The 23170-nt window shown below is 37.4% G+C and overlaps 1 protein-coding gene across 8 annotated transcripts; it reads right to left on the bottom strand.

The window, feature by feature from the left end:
- Positions 1-187: 187 nt before the first annotated feature.
- On the bottom strand, positions 188-22037 carry LOC148843956 (uncharacterized). Of its 8 annotated transcripts, none has more exons than XR_016103758.1 (8): positions 21602-22034; positions 21011-21502; positions 12312-12461; positions 11189-11272; positions 7951-7998; positions 7401-7831; positions 4085-4158; positions 188-482 (listed from the first exon to the last, which is right to left on the bottom strand). XR_016103758.1 is itself a non-coding variant. In XM_088959676.1 (7 exons), exons 1-7 carry the CDS (start codon positions 21654-21656, stop codon positions 252-254), a joined length of 1491 nt encoding a protein of 496 aa, XP_088815802.1. In that variant the 5' UTR covers positions 21657-22034; the 3' UTR covers positions 188-251. The 8 variants fall into 8 exon arrangements, 6 of the variants coding, with proteins under 6 accessions (XP_088815802.1, XP_088815797.1, XP_088815799.1 ...); XR_016103757.1 differs by lacking the exon at positions 188-482 and adding an exon at positions 2561-3381; XM_088959676.1 differs by lacking the exon at positions 4085-4158.
- Positions 22038-23170: the final 1133 nt, after the last annotated feature.

Genomic DNA, 23170 nt, shown 5'->3' with positions numbered 1-23170 from the left:
ACCTTTACAAGTTTGTTAAATTGCCTTTGAACCATAGCAAAAATATTTCGAAGAACCCATCCCACTTCCGTCTTATCAACCAAAAGATAAATCCAAACGCCTCTAGAAAAATCATCTACTATGGTCAATAAATAATGAGCACCACAAGAAGCTGCAGTTCTATAAGGACCCCACAAATCACAATGAATTAACTCAAAAATGTCGGATGCTTTATTATTACTAGAAACAAATTCTTCTCGACATTGTTTAGCTCAGAAGCATGCATCACAACCCTTAATATTGTCATCATTACTATTCTTAATATTAATAAAATGTAGCAACTTAACAATTCTATAAGAAGGATGCCCTAACATTTGATGCCAAATATCACCATTCGTCCTACTTTTTGTAGTCTTCATTGCTCTTGTTGATGCAATGCTCCGAAAATAATAGAGTCCCTCTCGTTGCTCACCCGCTCCAATCAGCATCCTCGTAGTGCGGTCCTGTATCACACAGAATTTATTAGTAAACTGGACAATACAATTTGATTCATCAATCAATTGCGATACGGAAAGTAAATTGCAATTCAAACTAGGCATATATAAAATACTAGTTAGTTTCAGATGATCGTCCAGTGCAACTGTACCTTCTTTCTCCGCTATTGTCGCTTTCCCGTCTGGTAGCCCGACAGAGCACGGAATGACATTCTTTATGTCTCTCATCGACTCGAGGCTTCCTGTCATATGATGAGAGGCCCCTGTGTCTATTATCCATTCTGTCAATTTTTGCTTACCACTTAGTCGTTGACTCCCCTCTTTCTATGTGTTCAAAAGTTTGAGTAATATGTTCCACTGCTCACTACTCAGTTCATTTAACCCAGTCTTGGCTGCATCAATTGATTCTCCTTGATATGCATTGCCTTGCGTAGAGGCTTTGGCTGTATGAGCCTTGACTTGGCCACCAAGACCTTTTCCTCCTGCCCTTGCTCCTTGTTTTTGTTCACCCTGTTCTTTTTCTTTGTTTTCAGCCATACCGACTACTGTGTCTGAAAACCCACAATCGGTGGCAGAATCGCCACAAACGACAAAGAGTCAATCTCCGCTGCCGTAGAGGGTTGACTCGCTGGAGACTTGAGCCCTTGTTAGGACGATTGTCCGATCAACAATCTCGGCCAAACAGAACTTCTACGGAAGGAGAAGAATTTCCTCCTCTATTCTTCTGTACGAATGGCCTCCCATCTTCTCATTGCCTTTCTTCTTGCCTTTGCCTTCTGCTTACTAGCGGAGTCATGTCATGGAATCGTTCTCTTCTCTTCTCTTCAACAAACTCTCGTTGTCACTGCTTCACCCATCAGCCAAAAAGACCATGGGTGGAGGAAGACCCAAGACGAGTTGAACAAAGACAAGACCTGTCAATTTGATATCATCAGTCTCTCTCCGCCACAAGACGACCAGAGCCCATCGACAAAGTTCAAAACCCCAGATAGACTAACAGTGCTCCAAAGCTATTACTTCCTCTGCCGTTGTGACTCCTCTATATCCACCACCTCTAAGCTTTCCTTCTTCTTCCGATCTGAAAGATCAAGCGAACAGTCGACGTCTTCCACGATGATCACCGACTTGCTGGAAGTCGAGATCCAGAGCTTCCTCAACTGTGAATTACTCGATACAATCACTAATTCGAGGTCATAAATATCGAATTCGAGGAAATTCGCAATGGCAGTAATCAGGCTTGTCTTTCTAGTTCCCGGTGGGCCGTATTGTAAAACCAGAGCTTACGACTCGAACCAACAGAGCTTCGATTGGACAATCAAGAGAGATGTTCCCATGGCAACTTACTTTGTGAGGGCCTATGCTTACAACTCAGACGACCAACAAGTGGCTTTTGGACAATCTATGGACGATCAAAAGAAGACCGAAGAGCTCTACAAAAAACTCAAAGGGACAACCGCCGATTGCAGCCTTGGTAGGACGAAGGCGAAGATCGAACTCTGCAAAAAATGGAGTGTCGAACTGAATCCGGAGTGCAAAGTTTGTCCTTTGCCAACGTCGAACAACATCGCTTCCGCCACTGACCTCCAGAGATCTTGGAACGCAGACCTCTCACTCCTATTTCGTGGCTCTAATACCATGTGAAACCAGAGCTGGCTTATTCTTGTTTGTCTTTTATTCATTGAGAATTTAAGTATATATATATATACATGAATACAACCACCGAACCTCCTAAACTTATGGCAACTAGAACTCCTAAGTTTACAGGGACTCAAATATATCTTTCCTATCCTATCTAAACTATTCATGATAAGGAAAGGATAAGAAGATATATACAAATAAGATAATACTGAAGGGACTCCTAATCCTAACAGCTTAAGTGGTGGCAATTGAGGAAGGTGTTTTGTTCATCAAGGAATTGGAGATTGATAAGGTGATTATTTGAAGCGATTGCCTACAGTTGGTGAATTGCCTGACCTCAGCAACAACAGAATGCTTAAGAGAACTTGCTTTGTATTTCTCTTTTCCTCAGTTATTACGAAATGTTTTTCATACAAAAACAAAGATTAAAGTGCAGCATTATGCTATGGTTTTGGTAAATATTTCTTCAACTATAGTGTGGCTATGAAACAAATTTATCAATTTTGTAGGGTACTTATCAATAAACAAGCATTTTAATCCAATTGAACAAAATGAAACTGAAACTTCAATTCAACTTTTTTCAGAAGATGGCAACTACAACATGCATTCAGTGCATGTTTTCCTTTTCCTGGCCACTTGAAGATGGGAAAATTGATCTATTTTGTTGAAAGATGCCTGATCCATAGGTGGATATGGCTATTTCAGCAAGGAGACGAGCATGAGATAAAGCAAATAAGGTTACCGGAAAAGTGGCTAATGCAGCAATAAGAATGGAAAGCCAGGAAAATCTATGACTAAAAATGATGAAAAATGTGGCACTAAATGCTATCATCATAGCAGCTATAGAGAAAAAAAGAGTGACCAGTCCAATTATCAGCTTCGTGGGCAAGGATTTGAGGAAGTCTTCTTCTGCATATCGTGAAGTGAGGATAGACAGAAACATCAACACTGAACTAGTGGAAAAGAAGAGTGCTATTGCATCTGATATGACAAAAACCATGAATGAATTTTCTTCAAGGAAGATGGGTGATCCTTTGTCATAGTTGTTGCCACTATCACTGTTGTTTCCACCTGGAACTGTGAATGCTGCAGTAAAAACTACTGTTGCAATGAGTGTGGCTACAACCATGCATGATGCTGCTGTGTCTTTCATCCACCTTTCTGCCTTTTCAAGTAAGTCCTTGTGTTCTTCAGTAAACATATCTTTAGCTATTTTGCTACTTTTATTAATCCGTGTATTGTACCCAGGTGTTGGAATCTTCTCTACTTCCTTTACAACAATAAGAGATGGCCACATAAGTATTTCTTTAAAGTGATAATAGATCATAAAGTAATTAATTGACGTGAAAATTAAATCTTGTAAACCAAAATATTAGGTAAAATCTACTAAAACTTTGATCAAAGTTACAACGAACTTTAAGTCAATGACAATGTTCAATATATCAAATGAAAGACAATTTTGGTCAAAGTTGTAAGAAATTTAAGTCACTGTCAAACGTTCATAATATTAGAACTAGCATGTTTAATTAATCCATCAATATAGTCTTAACAGAATTTAAAGGGAGTATTCTCCAATGTAAATTAATTTTCTTATTTTGAGTTCCAAAACAAGGGTTCAGTACTTAGTTTAGAAAAGCATTGATTCTTAAAATAAAAAATAAAAAAACATGGAAAACATGTAATTGGTTGTGTTATGTATTTCTTGATTTTAAAATTTTAGGTGATTTAATTATTCCCATTTCAGAATCTAACTCCAATCCATGTATAATTTTTGGTGATTTAATTATTAAAAAAAGTAAAATTAAAAGGTAAGCTAAAAAAGAACTTGCCAAAAGGGTAGAATGTAAAGCACCAAAGATATCCCTTACAACACTAGGGGTGCAACTTGGATCGGGTTAAACCAAACGTAACCTGAAAATGTAAGGTTGGGTAGATTGAAGTTTGGATTAAGAATAAGGTTGGAAAATATGAACCTGAATTAACTTTGGCTTGGGTTAGTGTTGAGGCATTGGGCAACCTGACCCGCGAACCCAACATTTCTTCATATCTGTATATTAAAATATCATTATATAAATATGAATGTATTTATGTATAACAATTTTGTCAAAACAAAATATCTTCGTCCCTGTATATAAAATAAGGGTCATTTACTTAAGACACTCTTATAGTTTTGTGTATTTATTAAAACTTACCCTCTAGTTTGCATTTTGCTAAAACACCCCTATAGTTTGCAATTGCTTTTCTTAATCACCCATCTGTGAAGAACCTTTTGTATTTCTGTTTGAGAATGGTTATGTGACCTCTTAAAACTGAGTTAAAATGTGAAAAAGGCATGGGTCCAGGGTTTTTTATTTCAAAAATACCCGTAGTAATTCTCATATCAACCTTCAGGAAACAAAACCCTCCCCTAAAATTATAACCTTGGTATGGAGAAGGATGGAATATGCAATATATGAGAATTGTCAGGGGTATTTTTGGACTAAAAACGTTAGGCCCATGCTATTTCACATTATCAACTCATCTTAAGAGTTTTTGTGACCATTCCCAAACAGAGATATAAATGGTTCCTGGCGAAAGGTTGATCAAGTAAAGCTGTTGCAAGCTATACGCGATGTTTTTAGTAGAAGACAAACTAAAAAGTAGGTTTTAGAAAATAAACAAAACTATAGGGGGTGTCTAAGTAAATGACTCATAATGCTAAATAAGTTAACCTTAGTACCCTAATCTCAAGTCTGGAAAATAGAAGGTGCCAGCTGGCTCAGTTGGTAAAGTCTCTAGCTTGATGTAGCTGAGACTTGGATCGAATCCCAACTTCACTAAGGTTGGGGGTTATGGGGATTTGGGGATGGGGTCCATCCCCCATTGTGAAGTCCCATGGAATCAAAAAATTAAAAAAAAAAACTAAATAAATAAAATAAATCTTAATAAAAAGAAGTCAAGAAATTGGTCCAACCTGAACCCAAGGGTCAGTGTTAGCCTTAAACCCTACCTAACTTAGCCTGGCTTCCACCCCTACATTTTGGGTTGGGTGCAGGCTAAGGCAACCCAAGTTGCAGTCCTAAGTACAAACACGAAACAATGTTGAATTTAAAAACCAAGGGGCCATACTTTCTCAATGGCATGGTTGCTAGAAATTCTTTATCTGGAGTTAAAATCTGTAGACAAGCTCCAGTTATTGCACACCTCTTTTTTTACAGATGACAGTTATATCTTCACATCAACAAATCTTAAAGGAGGTGTCGGATGGAAGCAATTTCAGTTTATGATGAGGCATCCAGTCAAAAGGTGAATTATGGAAAAACATGCACCCAAAGTTATATAAAAAAAAAAAAAAAAACCTTGTAGCCAACTCCATTTAAGTTGATAGCCCTTCTAAATAGCTTGGAACTTTCCCACTTATTGGTAGAAGGAAATGTCATTTTTTAACTACTTAACTGAAAGAGTGGCAAATAAAAATTTGGGTTGGAGGGGTTTTCTCCTTTCGCAAGCAGACAAGGAAATTCTTCTAAAATCTGTTTTAACTGCTATTCCCTCTTACTGCATGTCTTGTTTCTTATTGCCCCAAAAGGTTTGTGATAATCTCTCCAAATTACAAAGAAGGTTTTGGTGGGGGGATTCTCAAGAGAAAAAAGAAAATAAGTTGGATCTCTAGGAATTAGATTAAGAATAAAATGAACAGTGGCCTAGGATTAAGAGATCCAAGAGCTTTAAATTGAGCCTTGCTAGAAAAATTGGCTTGGAGGCTCTGTACAGATCCCCAGTGTGCAGGATAAGCTCATGAAAGCAAAATACTTTCCCAATTCCAACTTTCTGAATGTTAAATCTAAGCTTCGGCAATCTTGGGGCCAGGAAAGTGTGTCATAAGGTAAAAGAGTGGTGGATAAGGGTATTCTTTTGAAGATAAATAAAGACGCTAATATAGATGTCTACTCTGACCCGAGGATTCCAGGGCTAGATGGTTTCAAGCCCATGGGTCCGAGATCCCTTTCTTCCACTAACCCGATAGTGTCTAGTCTTTTAGTTAGCAGTGGGAGAAGAAGGAATGTTGATCTGACTAGGAGTTTATCCATCGAGGAAAGGCTCAAAAAGTACTGGATATTAGACTTTCTTTAAATGATTGGGAAGACAAAAATTGTTTGGACTGCAAACACCTCAGGGTCTTTCTCCGTAAAGTCTGCCTATTATCTTGCTTTGCAGGTGTGTTTGATGAGCCTTCAAGGGTGAGGGCTCCCTTGTTAAATAAAAATTAGTGGAGATTGCATTGGTCATTGCCTATGGAGCCTAGGGTAAAGCACTTCCTTTGGAGATGCAATATATTGGCCTAGCTGTTGGTCTAAATTTGGTTAGGAGGAAGATTGTAAACACCCCTCTGTGTTTAAGGTGTGAAAAAAGAGGAGGAAAACCCCTTGAATGCATTCTTATGTGATAAAAGTAGATTCATTTGGTTAGGTTCAGGCTTGGGTTTGAATAGTGTTGGTATTAATCAAGATTTCACCTTTGGTAGCTGGTATAATAGCCAATTGCAAGATAAGGAATCTTCCCATTCTGAATTTCTGACGAAAGTGGCTATCTGCCTTTGGGAGCTTTGGAAGGATAGCCTGTTCCGTTTTGAAAACAAGGATTTTACTTCCTCTATCCACACTTCCACAGGTCAATAGTGGAGACATCTCTAACTTGGCATCAGGGATGGGAAACTCCTCAACAGTAAGAGGCAGAGTTCCTCCAGTTTTTTGGTCCCACCAGATTTTGGTTTTGTGAAGGTGAATGTTGACGGTGGTTTCACATCTCCAAAAATCTGGTTTTGGTTTCATTGCCAGATTTATGGATAGTTTTGGTTGGTGGGTTGGTTGTGATCCAGTGAATGCATCATCCCCTCTTGCAGCTGAAGCTCTAGCTCTTTTGGAGGCATTGAAGATAGTAAGATCAAAAGGTTTGGTCAATGTGATTTTTGAATTGACTGTCTTCAACTTGTGAACCAGATAAGAGATAATGTTGGATCGCTTCACCTAGATCTGGTCTTTTTAAAGGAAGACATTTTGAAGCTCTGTGAAGGGGTGAACATCAACTTCTCCTGGGTTCCTAGGGAATCAAATCAGGTGGCACATGTTTTGGCAGAAAAAGGTTTTGATATGAACCTGTGGTTTGATGACCACCTACCACTCTGGCTTTCTCCAGCTTTCAATTTAGATTGTGGTGCTAGTTGTCGTAATTCTAAGTTTGGTTTTTCTGTTCTTGTTTTGTTCTCAGTAGTATGTGCTATCTCGACTAATGAAAGGTAGAGATAATCACCTTAAACCACTGTAGCTCTCGCTGCATTTGTAGAGCTGCACCTGACACTGAGTTGAGTTTTGAAGGTGGTGCCAGTTTTGCCGCCAAATGAACTATGCTGTTTAGGTTCCTCAGTCTAGGATTTGCCAAGATGTTAAAATATGCACCTGATCCACGTAGAATGTTGAAAACCTCTTCCTGGCGATATTCAATTGCAAGATGGAGAATGTTGCATCCATCGTTTTCATACCACAACACCTCAGGATATGCCTGAACACAAATTTGAATGAGTTCAATGATCCCAAATTTTGCAGAGACCAAGACTTCCGTGAACAGCTTCTTAATCTCCTCTTTGTCATTGAGATGTAGCACTTGAGCACAGATGCAATTGATAAGTTTCTGGACTTGCATATGCATTAGTTTCATATCATGGACATGCTTAATGCATGGGACTGCAATTGAAATCAAAACCAACACAATAAAGAATGATTGAGTTAAAATAGAGTAAATGAAATGTTAAGCACTACAGCAGAAAATGTCCAACCAGGAGAAAATAGTTGTACACATTTACCTTTTAAAATCACAGCATCCCGAAGAAATGTCTTCAAGCTTTGAATGACTACAACATCATACTACGTTATAGTTAATACATTTGATACATTCATCTAGGGATGTTAATGGGTCAGTTCAGTACAGGTCTGATGAACTTACAATTTATCTATATTTTATGAGGTTTTTGCATGAAATTTTATGATGGTTTAATTAAATTTTGCCCTATTTTAGCTTGATTGCAAGAAAGATTTCAGGGGGAGCCAAATCAACAAAAAGAAGGCAAAAGCAAGAAAAGAAAACCCAAAATTTATCAAGTTCAGCCCGGCCCAGCCATGAGAGCAAGAGAATTTCATTCGGCCCAAAAAGAGCAAGTGAAACTCTTTGGAAAATCCAAGGGAAGAAGCCTAGCAAGAAGGAAATTTCGGCCCAGCCCATTTTTAGCCCAAATAACAGCCTAGAGTGTAGCCCACTTGAGCTCAAAAGCAAGCTAAGTTGTAGCCCAAATAGCAGCCCAAAGGGAGCTAGGGGCGGCAACTCCTAGAAGTTTCTTGAAGAGAAGGAGGGAGCACTCTAGAAGGTTCATGAGGGGTGTAATACACCCCATTCTAGAGGCTTCAAGAAGGGGCAAGAGCCCCTTTGAAAAACTATATAAGGAGGCTTCTAGGAGGGGAGAAAGTTGTTCAATTGCTTGAGAGGAAGGCTCTCCCACTCTTAGAGGTTCGGCCACCTTGAGAGAAGAGAAGAGAAGAAGGCTAGGCGCAAGGAAGAAGAAGAAGAAGGGCTGAAGGAAGTTCAAGACAAGCAAGCTAGAAGAAGAAGGTGAGTTCGAATTGAGGGTTTGTGATTCAAAGATCTTTTGTAATAAATCATTTGTAGTTTCATTCTCTTTTGATTTGAATTCAGTTTCTTAGTTATATGTTCTTTCTTCTTTCTCCTTGTTTCCATTCTTCCTTGATGTATTTCAACTTGTAAAATTTCAGTTCAGCAATCTAATTCTTTTTTATTCATTCAAATGGTCATGCATTGTACTTGAAGTTTCTTGAATAAGGGTGTGATTGTAGAGTAATTCGGCCAACTAACCTTCAAAACTCAGATCTGAATTCTCAGATCTGAAATTGCAAGATCTGAATTGCTTGAAAGAGAATTCAGATCTGCAATTTTCAGATTGGGCGAATTAATCTACAGCTTGGAATTCCTAGAGTGCTTGAGAGAGACTCTAGGAATTCAGATCTACTATTCAAGAACTGAATTGAGTGAAAGGTTAGAGATAACTTGCACAATTCAGTTGGTGATCAATTCATATTTGAATTGATGCCTTAGAAGTGTTTGAAGAAATGCATGCATGGGGATTAGATTCTTGCTAGAGACAGAAGAACCGTCACTCATGCATAGGATGAACATGCGCTTGAGAGAGGCTGTTCATGACCTTGGGGTTTCACCAAACCAAGGCTCAATCATGATTTATTCGAATGATCCAAATTGATAGATTGCTGAATTCTGAGATTGACATTTACTGCTTACTCTTCTAACCTGATTTGAAGGCAATTGGGCCAATGATTTAGATAGATTTTAATTTAGGATTTCTTAGCTTTCATTAGAGTTTTGATTTATTTGTTGATCAGATAAGAAGTGCTCAATTTAGTATTGGTAATTGTTTCCTAAATCCTCGTGGGAACGATACTTCATTCTCTACTTTATTACTTGAACGGCTAGTGCACTTGCTAGTGTCACAATGAGCAACACATCAAGGTCCATCTCAACCTGAATCCCGTGTTAAACCTGACGCAACCCGTTCAACATATAGTACATTCATTACTCAATTAAGGCCTAATATACAAATATTTCAATGCTGTAATGCCAATGGGTCGGGTGTAGCAGGAATTTACCCTTGAACCTGAACTGAAACTCGAATACGGATGACCGGACTCTAACCTGAAAAGGTTGGGTCAATGTGATGTTATCACTTAAACCGACCCACTGACATCACAGGTTCATCCTTTATTAATTACTAGCTATATATGCAAAAGAGTAGTTATTATTTAGGCTCATAGGTCAATATCAAGAGCAGTTATTAAGATGCAACTTGATGCTTGCCGGTGCAACTCAGGTGGGGTTAGGTAAGTTTGAAACAATGTGTTTAACCATCAACCCTAATCCTAACCCAAGAAGACGATTTCAACCCTAACTGATAATACATCATGAAATCATGTTGTTCGGATTGGGACCTTAATAATGTAATTTACGCTCATATGAAGAATCAGAAACACATTTTAATTGCAAAATGGCATCAGGACATCATGTTATAGTAATATTTTTATAGAAAATCCCTCTCTCCCCTCTCTCAGTTGCCAATTCGTAAATTGCAAACCAATACAAATAATGTTAATCCCTGCTATATCTGTGACATTCAAAGGGGTAGACTGAATATACACCTAGTCTATGCATTTTTAGCACAAGTTGGTCATTCTTAGAGTTGAACCCATATTCTCATGCTTGTAAACCTAAGCCTAAGATTACACTAAGCAATGACCCTGGATATGTATTCTCAACCCCAACCCAACTCGATTTCAAATCAAGTTGGCATCCACTTCCAATCCTATCCTTAATGCAATTTTCAACACCTGATTTCTCAACCCTAACCTAATTCGGGTTCAAATCAAGTTGGCATCTGCTCCTAACCCCATCCTTAACCCAATCTTTTATGGTTGGGTTGGATACTAGTTGGTTTGGCCACCCAAGTTGCACCTCTAGTAAACTGCCATGCGCACATGAATGATTCTACTAATCTGGATTAACAGCACTGATGGCTGTGTTAGGGGCTATTTACCCAATAATCATATCCCACGTCAGCCATGCATGCAAAGTGGGAGATTGGAGTGCATTCCAAATCCTGTACTGGCCAGTAAGGAGAGGATCCTCTACTGGCCCAATGATATTACGCCAACTTATTGAGTTGTTAGTGGGTAAATAAATAACCACTAATAGGGGAAAGACATGATACCAGAAGAGCTTTGGCCAATCAAAACCATGTAAATTTTCATGAATACTATCTTAAATAAGTTAGCATGACATAAATGGACCAATAGAGGGTCCTCTCCTCACTGGACAGCAGAGGATTTGGAGTGATTTGACTGATCATAGGATGGCTGGCATGGGACATTAAAATTGATTAAACAGCCTCTAATAAAGCCATCAATTGCAGCTAACCTGGGCTCTGATTCAAATATCTCCAAGGAACGGAAATGCAATGAGAATACATGAGCAATTTGTAGGACTCTGCATGGAATTCTCTATATCTCCTTTTGTACAGCAGCAAGTGGAAGCTTGTTCGACTTCAACCCCTGCAAGAGAAATCAACAAAATTAATGAGTATTATATTTGGCAGAAGGTAGTTATGAGTATATTTAAACATGTATAGGTAATGTACTAAGTGACAAGTGGTCTAACAGATAGCTATTATTTTTGTGCGAGAAGTTCAAAGATAAGACTGATGACAGAGCTTCCACAGAGAAACAGTGCTTTATTTTTCAACATAAAAATTGTAATTACAATTTTCTAAATTATAAAAAAAAAAAACACACAATACAAAGGTTTTCAACTCAAATTAAATTTCGATGGAGGTCTTTGGGCATTCAAGGGATGACTGGTATAGGGGGGCATTTTCCATGACTCATATGGAAAGGTGCTGGCTTTCTATTCGGGGTGTATAGGAGGAGGTAACTCATTAAAAGCTGAATTGATGGCATTGCTGCAAGGACTTAACTTTTTGGAGGGAAGGCTTAAAATTGGTCATTTTTTGGACAAGATGCAATAATCGAGTTCTTTGGATCTACAAGCACACTTTTAGAGAAATTGTAAGCCTATTAAGGGAGTTAAAGTGTAGTTTAAGTGGGTGCAAAATGACAGATGTTCTAGGGTTAATAGGTGGCAAATGTTTTGGGCAAAAATGTAATTCATTTTGTATTTTGTGATGGATGATGCCTCCCAGTCTATTGTACTCACTTTCATTTTTAATAAATCTCTCTCTATCAAACTGGCATGGGCCACCCTTTGTCATTCATTGAGGAAATTACCCATTCATAAGAAAGCAAAACCATGAACAAGAAACAGTCCCATCAAAACCTAGGTTTAAATCCACAATCTAAACTTGATATCTGCTCTAACTCAGTGAAAGATGCTCTACTTCTGTTAACAGTATTCTTTTCTGATACAGACCACTCTTTGACACGGAATCATTTCATTGGTCCCTATGATTAGGAAATATTCATATTGGCATATGAACCAAAGTTAACTCAATGAGAAAAATTCAGAACTCCGTTATAACAAACATCTAAATTAATTAAAAAATAACAAAAGTAGGAGTTGAAAGTAGAAACTCACATGAGTAGATACAATTTTGCCAAAATCCCAATCTACTTCCACTCTTGAATGCCACCGGCTTGTAGGCCAAAATACGAAATGCAGTATTTCCATATCGATCTCTTTCAGTAGCTAGTTTGGGGAACTTATTAAGCAACTCCTTTGCAAAATCTATGCAAAAGTTGCAAAGAACAAAATGAGTGATTGATTATGATCAAAAACAAAAAACAAAGTGTAATTCTTGTTCAGAAACTAGTATGTCAAATAGATTTTGGATATCCTAAATAAAAGTAAATGGACCACCAACAAAATAAATAAGTTACTTATACCTCCCTTGGGATTTTGGTCAAATACTCTACCATCCCTCAAGTTTCCCTGATAAGTGATAACTCAAACTCCATTTGACCACAAATCTACAGGGGTTGGATGACAGATGAGTTAGAATCAATACAGAAATCGGTATTTTATCAAAATACCCTTAATAATGAAAGTATTAGCTTCGCTTCCTGGTCAGCCTTTTACACAACTCATCTTGGTATGCTCGTCTCAAGAAATTTGAGTTAAAACTTCTCATCTTACTACTCCTTCAACAAATGTTGTATCTCAGGCCTCAAAGCTCTCTCCTCTGGATCTCACCAATAAATCCTTTTAAGCATAACAAAAATCCCTCTCAAACATGTGGGAAGAATCATCCAAAAAGATATTGAAAACTGAATCACATTGCTCAAGTCAAAGGACAAAGACTAAATCATTCAGTATTTGCAACAACAACACATAATCCCTTGACAAATGACTTCTGGATTCAGGTGCCACTCACCATCTGACATTAGACCATGGCAAGATGCAACTTCACCTAGACTATGATGACCTAGATCATATCACAACTGGTTATGATTCAGGTTTGACCATCACTCACTTTGGTTCTTCTGTTACACCTCACTCTTCTAAGCCATATTATTTGAAGTATGTTCTTCACATACCAGATATTTCTTTAAATTTGCTATCTATCGCCAAGTTCACTTCTGGCAACAATGTTTTCTTGAATTTCACCCATTTTAATTTTTCATAAAGGACCTCAAGACCAAGGTGATTTTGTTTCAAGGACTAAATAGAGATGGTATTATATGAGCTGCATCTTCCTAGGCTTGCCTCCAAGTCCAACCCAAAGAAGGCTTGTGTTGGGTCATGTGTCAGTCTCAATGTATGGCATCTCTAACTTGGCCATCCTACAGCTAGAATTACAAATAAAAATTGTGCGTGATCATTGGCTTACATCCTTTTCATAGCCATTATCTTTTTGTCACTCCTATCCACTTGGCATATCTCATTGCCTTGCACTCCAGCGTAGTTACAGTAAAGGTCCCACGCCCATGGAATTAGTTCATTGTGATCTATGGGGATGACTCCCATTGTATCTAGTTGTGGTTTTTGTTACTCTGTTATTTTTTAGATGACTATAGTCACTACTCACTACACTTGGTTCTTTCATTTGAAGAATATGATGCATTGTCTATATTTCTCATCACCAAAGCAATGATGATGGTGAATTCAAATCTTTTGATTCTTATCACCAATAAGAAGGCACTACTAGATACAGGGTTTGCAATTACATGAAAGCTTAGAATGGTAGGGCTAAGCTCAAGCATTATCATATTGTTGAAATAGGGCTTACTTTGCTCGCCCATGCATCTATCCCTCACAAATGCTGAGATTATGTGTTCTCTACTGCCATTCTCTTGATTAACTTGCTTCCCTCCAGTGTGCTGCAATTCAAATCAGCTTGGGAGGTTCTTTTCAGTCATGCGCCTAATTACACTATGCTATGTATATTTGGGTGTGGGTGCTTTCCCACACATTTGGCCTTATAAAGATAAAAAATTTCAACTATGCTCCCATAGTTGCATGCTTCCCTCATGCACCTAATGTACGCCTCATATGAAAAGAAAGAAAGAAGAGAGAAGAAAAAAGAAAAAAAGAAAGGGAAGGGAAGGGAACAAAAGGGAAAGAAAAAGAAATAAAGAAAGAGAAGAAAAAGGAAGAAAAGGAAAATTAAGAACATAGAAAGAAAGTTTGTGTTGGGGGTTTTGCCCCCCATACCCCCCCCCCCCCCAACACCTCCTTGGCAGGGGGCTCCCTCTAGCTTTCTCTCTTGGAAACATTTTTCATAAAAATGAAATAAGAAAAGAGGTCCCCTTCCTCTTCTCTTTCCTGTTCCTCCTTTTCCTCCCCTTTAGGAGGCTTACACACCTCCTTGTGCTCAGGAGGCTTAAAACTCGTATGTTTAAACTACGCCTCACGCCTCCAGGTAGTGGAATGCCTTGTGTCATGTCTCTATGTTTTAAAACATTGTTTTCTATATGTTGAAGAGTACAACGACTCCTCTACATCTACTGCTGCTATTACACCTTCTTTAGTCAAGCTACCACTTGTTATTAGGTAGCCACCCATTACTAAGCCTTCCTCTCCTTCTATGGTACCATCCACATTGGAATCTTAATCTCCACCTTCCACTAACTCTACATGTGTTGAGACTTCTCTTACCACTTTTTCTACTCCATCTGACCAGTCTGAAATGGTCTTGTTACAGCCCAAGATTTAAAATTATAAACATGGTGTAAAAATTATAAAGACGTTTTATGAAATGATAAAAGAAGCATAGGCACACCTTTTTAAGTTATTATCTTGTGCAAATCATTAAACAAAGCTAAGAAACTAAGGTTATAGACAAAGAATACGTCTTGAAGTTGCCCTGTGAACTTTAAGATTCAGAGCAAGAAAAAATTTAACTCATAGGAAATGTAAATGATTGTAATAGATCAACCAAATAATGTATTATACAAACAAAAACTAATATTTAACTTCATTTTTGAAATGAATATTGAGTTTGCTCAAAGTGGTAATCATGTAAGTTAGGTGGACAATAACATTGTTACTTAACATATTTACAATAGTGTACCATCTTACGTTATAAGTTGATTCTAGTAAAATTTCATGTCGCTACCTATGGAAGTGGAAATGGAAATATGTCATGGAAACTATTTGTTGTACTCCACATGGTGTTGGTAGTGTTCATTGGGGAAATGTCGATTCCGGTAAAATTTCGTGTCACTACCCATGGAAGTGGAAATATGTCATGAAAATATTAGGGAATTTAGGGACATTTTAAACCATGTTACCACCATCTCATGCTACACCACTTTCTGGTGGACATCCTATGGAAATAAGACTGAAGAGAGGTGTCTTCAAGCCATGCCAAATACTTAATCTTTTAGCATCTTGACATCCTCTCTCCCACACTTCAATTGAGCCTACATGCTACTCTCAAGTGATGTAAGATCGTAACTAGCATCAAGCCATGGAGGAATAATTTAATGCACTTCTTAAGAATGGAACTTGGGTTCTCACTCCTCTGCCTGATGCTAATTTTGTAGGTTGCAAGTAGGTATTCCATCTCAACAGAAACACAATGACTCCATAGAGAGGCATAAACCCATCTAATTACTAAGGGATATAATCAAAGAGCTGGTATTGACTCCAAAGAGACATTCAATCTAGTCACCAAATCCACCATGATTCAGCTGTCTCTTAAGAATGAGACATTCGCTAGTTAGATGTCAAAATGCATCCTTGCATGGTTCACTTGATAAAGATGTTTATATAATAGAGCCTCTGGGATTTGTGGACAGAGAGTTCCCTGTTCATGTTTGCCATTAACAGAAGTTTTTCTATGGGCTTGAGTAAATCCCAATGGTGTGCTACCAAAAACTTCATTCATTCTTTCAGTCTACAGACTTTACTCCCTCACTTTCAGATGCCTCTCTTTTTATTAGACGTTGTGATGATGATTTCCTCTTTGTTTTGATCTATGTTGATGATACAATAGTAACTCGATCCAATTTGACTAGCATCTCCTCATTTCTCAAATAAGTCCTACCTTTGTAGTAAAGGATCTCAACCAACATTATTTTTGGGCATTCAAGCTACATGAATCACATCTGGTCTCTTTCTCTCAACATCAATACATCCCTGAGTCAATGATTTGATAATTAGAGGACTTGAAGATATCAAACCTATAAAAACACCAATGGCCCATAGGTGTGCAACTAAAGAATGATGATGGTGATCCTCTTACAAATCCTACTCCCTATCAATGCCTAGTAGGTGCATTACAATATCTTACCATCACCCATCCTAACATCTCCTTTGCAATAAACAAAGTGTGCCAGTTCATGCACTCCCCTACAATTCATCACTTTACTACTGCAAAAAGGAAAAGGATTGTACGGTATCTCAAGTATACTGTTGATGCTGGTTGTGTATCATACCTTGCGCCTCAATGTAGCTTCCAAGTCTGGTACAGAATTTGAGTATCAAAGTCTGACACATGCTATTTCTGAGATTTTGTGTCTTGTTGCCCACTCCATGAACTTGGGTTTCCTCTTACAGATAGGGGTGCGACTCGAGTTGGCCCAAATTGGTATTTTACATTGCTATAGGCTCAATCCTTTGGATCAAGTCCATTCAAATTTTGGCAAAATCCCAACTCGAGCCTACCAAAATTGCATCCCTAGTTACAGATCCGCCTATATTCTATGCTGTGATAATGTGGATGACACATACCTCTTTGTCAAGCTTGTATTTAATTCTCATAGCAAACATATTGAAGTGGACTTCCACTTCGTGAGATAGCAAGTTAATAAGAAAGCACTCCTTGTTAAGTACATCTCTACAGTGGATCAGGTTGCAAACATCATAACCAAAAGCATTGAGCCTCCACCAATATCAACTATTGCACACAAACTTAGCATCTCCTCTCCAATGTAAAGTTTGAGGGAGGGTCTTAGCGTAACCAGCTCATACAAGAGAGAAAAGAATCCTCATGCATGTCAAACACTTCTCGTTTGTGTTGTTATCAATAACAACCTTGTTATTTATCCTTTGTAACTATTCTCCTAAATTCCTGTACAACTAAAACTCAAACACAAGCTCTATACATATGTACTATAACAATGCAATACAATACAATAAAAATTTCAAGAGAGAATTTATTCTTTTTTAGTTGTCACTTTCTTAGCACCAATAGAGCTGTATATAATGAAAAATATTCATTTAAAAATTCTATTATGAGCTTATATTAAAATAAACTAGAATATACATAAATTAATTAAATCAATAGATTAGTTCATTTAAGTAGAGAATAAAATAAAAAGTAAGTATACAAATTGGCTACTAATGAAATTAATTGTACCTCAAAATGCATAAAGAAGCTAAAAATAAATTTAGTTTGATCATACATCTATTTATGTATTAATAAATTAAAATATATGTAGATTGCACAAACAAATTATTACACTAGCATATGTACACATGTTTTTGCACGTGGTAATTTTAGATGATGATGATGATGATATTAATAATGTGTCCAATTTTTTTTATATTTCTATTACCACACTTATTTTTTAATATGATGTGTGTGTATATGTTAGAGATGTGCTCAAATGTTTTTTACAAAACCTATGTATTTTTGACAATTTTTGTGTTTTATCTTTTTAAATTTTTATTATTTAATTGTAACATTAGAGGTTGACCCATTTGACCTGGATGGTTGAATTGCTTACCAATAGAATTTATTAGGACAGTTTAGAAAAACACATGGGTTTTATATTGTTAAAAGTATTGGATAAGGATCTAAGCAATAGAATTTATTGGTGAGAAAAATACCTTAAATATAAGATGTAATGAGAGGGAATGGGAGCCAGGACCACTAGGGCTCAGGCCTAGGATTGTGTTGTGCTCCCCTCTTGGCAAATTCGACCCAAGCAGGCAAAGCCCACCACAGCCCGCTACAATGCAAGCAGCCCAAAAAAGTGGGTCATGCCAGCCCAGCACAGCCCACATTACACCTCTACTTACTCCCTAACCCAATTTACCAAGGCTAGTTTTGGGTCTCTTCTATGAGACAAAGCTCCATCTTTTTTTGTACTCACCCTTGTTGGTGATTTGTAATGGAACCTTAATTTTATAAGTTTTTTCTCTTTTTTTTTCAATCGGGAAAAAGAAGAAAAACTAACACAAGAAAGGAGCAATACAGCTCCACAAATCAACTAACCTTACCTCTCAACCAGAAGAAGGTCTAATCTGAAATTTGGACTCAAGGTTCCCAAGCAAATCAGCAAGCTTGTTTCCTTCAGGAAAAAGTTTGCTTGAACTGGATAGTGAAATCTCTATTTTCCAAACCATTCGAAATATCTCAATTATATTATGGAAAGTCCAGGGACTTGGGCTCTCCTTATTGATGCGGTCAATGATGATCTTGGAGCCTCCTTCAACAATGGCATCCATCCAATTATGATGAAAAATTGCATCCAAGGTTTCTCTAGCCATCCAAATTTCAGCATTATTGATAGGAACCTTGCCAGTCCTCTTAGAAATGAAAGCAATGATCTTCCCACCATAGTCACAAGCAACCCAGCTGATCGAAGGTTCAGTATCCCTCTTAACAGCAGCATCGAAGTTGACTTTGATTTGTCCCTGAAAAGTGAGGAGATGAATTGGAGAGGGAAGTGCAACTCACAAGGAAGGATTGAAGATCACTAGCAGATTTTTCCAAAACAAGAACTGGGCAAGGATTGGAATCGTTAAAGATTACTTTATTCCTCATAACCCAAATATTTCAAATAAGGTAAGCTCATTTGGATGACACATCCTTTGATTAACTAAGGATTCAACAGCACCATGTTCTTGTTTTTGTCCTGATTTGGGCCAATGTCCAAATGGCTAGCAAGAGCCCAACATTGTGTTACAAATGGGAATGCCATAAATATATGTTCCTCAATTTCATGTTCCAGGTTACAAAAGGTGCAAAATGGATCAAAGTTCATTCCTCTACTAGCTAATTTACTCCTAGTAAGAACTTTGTTATGTTCAGGAACCATAGGAAAATCTTAATTTATGATTTGAATGGACCAACCTAACTCCTAGTAAGAACTTTATTCACGCTTAGGAACCATAAGAAAATCTTAGGAGGTGTTTGGCAAGTCTTTTTCATGTTTTGGGCTTTTCAAAGCTTGGAAGACTAAAATTTGGTTTTTCTTTGTTTGGCAATGAAAGATAGAAAGCCAGAAAGACATATGCCCTAAAAAGCTCATTGGAAGCCCAAAACGGCCAAAAAGTATTTTTGCACCTAAAATCTTTCATTTAACAGCTATGTAGACCATGGTAGACTAGGATACTTTCCAAACAATCTAGATCTTTGAAGACAAGACCCCAAAAGCTCATTATATCTTTTGGTCATCTAGGATGTCGGAAGATATTCCTGAAAAGACTTACTATGAGTTGAATGGACTAACCTAGGGCTTAAAAAAAAGATCATATAAGTAATAAATTTTCACGTACCCAACTGTCTCACCTCTGCCTATAGCCTTTTAAAACCTAGAGGGAGGGAGGTATGCCATGTATGTAATATATCCTGAATAAATAAAAACAATATATAATAGAGGGTAAAAGACTTAAGACTCTCTTCACATTTTTCATAAATAGTGAAACCTCGCCTCACTTTTCAAATTGGACCAATAACTCCCCTACTGGGTGATGTGATCAGACAAAGGCCTCCCCTCCAGTAGCACTCCCTCTCAACCGTTTACATGTGACATCACATGCTGTTAAATATTTTCTGAACGCAATTTTGCCCATTTATGGTCATTTGACCATGATTTAGAAAATAACCTCAAATCCTGAAAATGGGAACAGAGACAGGTTTAGGAGGGCTCGTCCCACTGTGGAGGTTGATCAATTTCCTGATGATCCACAAAAGGAATAATGGTAAGACGCTCATGGCTGACTGAACTGTGAAGAATGCCATGGAAACCATCCATATTCTCTCACAGACCAAAATCTTATTCAAGTGATTGTTGTTGTGATTAACAAGGGACCAAGAGAAGATGCAACTCAAATTGGTTCTGCTCGTGTTGTGAGGTGCCAAGTTGTTGATATTTCTCCCTTGAGAGGTGTTAACCAAGCAATATATCTTCTTACATCTTGTGTCTAACAAAGTGCCTTCAGGAGCATCAAGACCATAGCAAAATGCTTGGCAAACGAGATCATTATTTCTACCAAGGAATCACCCAATAGCTATGCCATAAAGAAGATAACAGGATTCAAAGAGTTGTCAAGGCAACCGTTAAGAGGGATGCTTTGGTGGGTATTATTATTTGAGGACATTGATGGTAAGAAATTAGGTTTGTTTATCATCCATTCAATAGTTAAGTCATCTAAGTATACAAGTTGATAAACCAATTCCAGTTTTGTTGACTTATTTCTTGTTAGAATGAAAGAATAAATAAATAAAAATCTATCAAACAGGAAACAGACTAACCGAAGCATCTTATTCATCAGAATCCTTGCTACAGCAAATGTTGATATTGCTAACAATTCCTTCCATCAGACAATCAACCTCCTTTCTGAGTTTCTTGTCCACATTAGGACTTTTTTTCTCATAGGAGTCAACAATCACTCCCCATTGGATTCTACTATTTTGGAAATTTTAAAATTTATCAAGAACAAAAACACTTTTTATGATTCCATTGGACATACCTATAACAGCACCAGGGAGGTTTCAGTATTTATGAGAGATAATGAAATATGAAGGAAGGTTTAATTCTTTTACCCTATAATATACAATACATACCATAGAAGTCTGGAGCGAAAAAAGAAAAACGTACCATAGAAATCAGCATAAAGTGCATTAAAGAGTATAAAGGCGCCTTTCTCGCCTCGGAAAGGACCCCCATCTTCATCCTTGGTTACTAAAAGAAGAAAGTACAGCATCTCCTTTTGGCACAAGATTGCTGCTTCTAAGATTGGAAACCAGCCCTTCTCATTCTGGATCTGTGTCAAATTATCGTTTTTTTCCACCAAGAGCTTTGCGATCTCTACGTTCCCACTTCTAACCGCGTAAGTGAGAGCAGTACACTTGTTATCGTCTTTCAACCCTAGTTGTTCAGCAGACATCGATTCCAACAGTTTCTTCACGAACTCTGTTCTTCCGGCCAAGGCTGCAACATGAAGAACATTCTTCCCTGTGCAAGGGATATTTTCAGAAATGGAGTTGGGGTTGGTTTCGAAGAATTCATTAGCCTTTTCCCAATCCCCATAGAATGCAGCGTAGTACAGGGACTGGTAGCGCTGATAGCTGCTGCTGTCTCCATCCCCACCTATGGAATATGCGTGCAACGAGATCACTGCTGCTTCCAGCCTAATAATAACTATGGTCTAAAAGAAAAAAAAAAATTAACAGGGATTTATGTGCTTACCGGTTGTTGGGGTTTGCTGGGAAGCAGCGGAGGTTTGGCCAGCAGTTGACGCCATTCTTTTGGAATAATGTTTTGCAACTGATTGCTGCACTTGCAGAGAGGGGGGATGAGTGGTTTTATACTCTTAGTGAAGTAAGAAAAGGCTCCACACTCTCACTCTTTCAGGGAGTATTTATCGCTTCTTGGGCCGCTCTGTCATCTGTCATGAGCGTGGAGCTTGACTTGTCTCAATTGATACTGCATTATTGGCAAGATTACTCAGTGGATTTCGTCCTCACAGAATCCGCCATAGAAACAAAGAAGTAAGGATAGGTTTCCAATGCACGCAAGTAATGGCTGTGAAGAAATAAGGATAGGTTTCCAATGCACGCATAGAAACAAGATTACTCAGTGGAAAGGAGGTATTTGCAATTATTCCCAAAACTATAGGGAGGCCTTTGTTAGGGTCATACGAAGGTGGTTTATACAATTGTTAGAAGATGATTTTTTTTAATAATTTTATCTAAAAATAATAATAAACCAATAAAAATTAATAAAAGATTTTTTCCAAAAAATTAATAAAAATTAGCATTAAGATAAAAAAAAATAGCACAATTTTATCTAGAGAATAGAAAATTGGCCACTCTCAATAAAATGCAAATTAGATTGTGATTGGATAAACTAGACATAACCCCAAAAAATAATACTTGAATTGAACTTAGATGGACACCATTTATTTGGAAGTGTCATCGAGCTCCATCTTCAAATTTTCTAAGAAATACATAGGTCCTGACTAGTATCTCCCATAAATGACAATATACAAGTATTGGATATATCCTAATTTGCAGTGCAAATACTGTGAGATTGGTGTATGTGCACTCTAGGCTCAGTTCGGAAGGGGTATGATACAAATTTGTAGAGTGTAAAACCGTATACTTGGTATATATTTATATTGTATGTAATTGTATTTGTATTCTTTTCACATTAAGCCCCAGGAGCAAATCTGGTCTCTTTCTTTAAGGGAGCACAATTTTTTTATAAGAATCCGAAGTACAAGTTGTTTGGCCCTTTTTATAGAACAACAAGTCATTAGATCAATCATCCCCACAATAGGTCATCCCCTGATGTTATTATTTATTAATATAAGAAATTTTTAAATAAAAATTAATGTAGAAACTAGAAACCCATTGAATATGTCAATTCTACCAAAAAACATTAAATAGGTCAAATAGGTCAATGGTTCAACCGTTTTGTATGAATGACATGAATTTTTGTAATAATAAGAGGTTGAGTCAATGGTTCAACCATTTCAATCCAGTCTCCAAATAGGTCAATAGATTAATTATTAAATAGACTAGATATGTGCACATGCTTTGCATGAAGCAATTTTAGATGATGATGATGATATTAATAGTATGTTTTCAAAATTTCTACAATTTTTTATATTCTTATATGTATAAAAATAATTCTTCTTTATTACAGTTTTTTATTGTTTAATATGATGAATATATGATATTAAAGGTTAACACATTTGACCCAAATGGTTGAACCATTGATCTACTACCAAATAGAAAAGCAATTCCAATATTA

Source organism: Nelumbo lutea, chromosome 8 (genome assembly GCF_056320005.1).
Source record: "Nelumbo lutea isolate HS-2025 chromosome 8, American lotus-T2T, whole genome shotgun sequence".
Lineage (NCBI taxonomy): Eukaryota > Viridiplantae > Streptophyta > Magnoliopsida > Proteales > Nelumbonaceae > Nelumbo > Nelumbo lutea.
The sequence above is the reverse complement of the archived record's forward strand: the minus strand, read 5'-3'. Positions and strand labels throughout refer to the sequence as shown.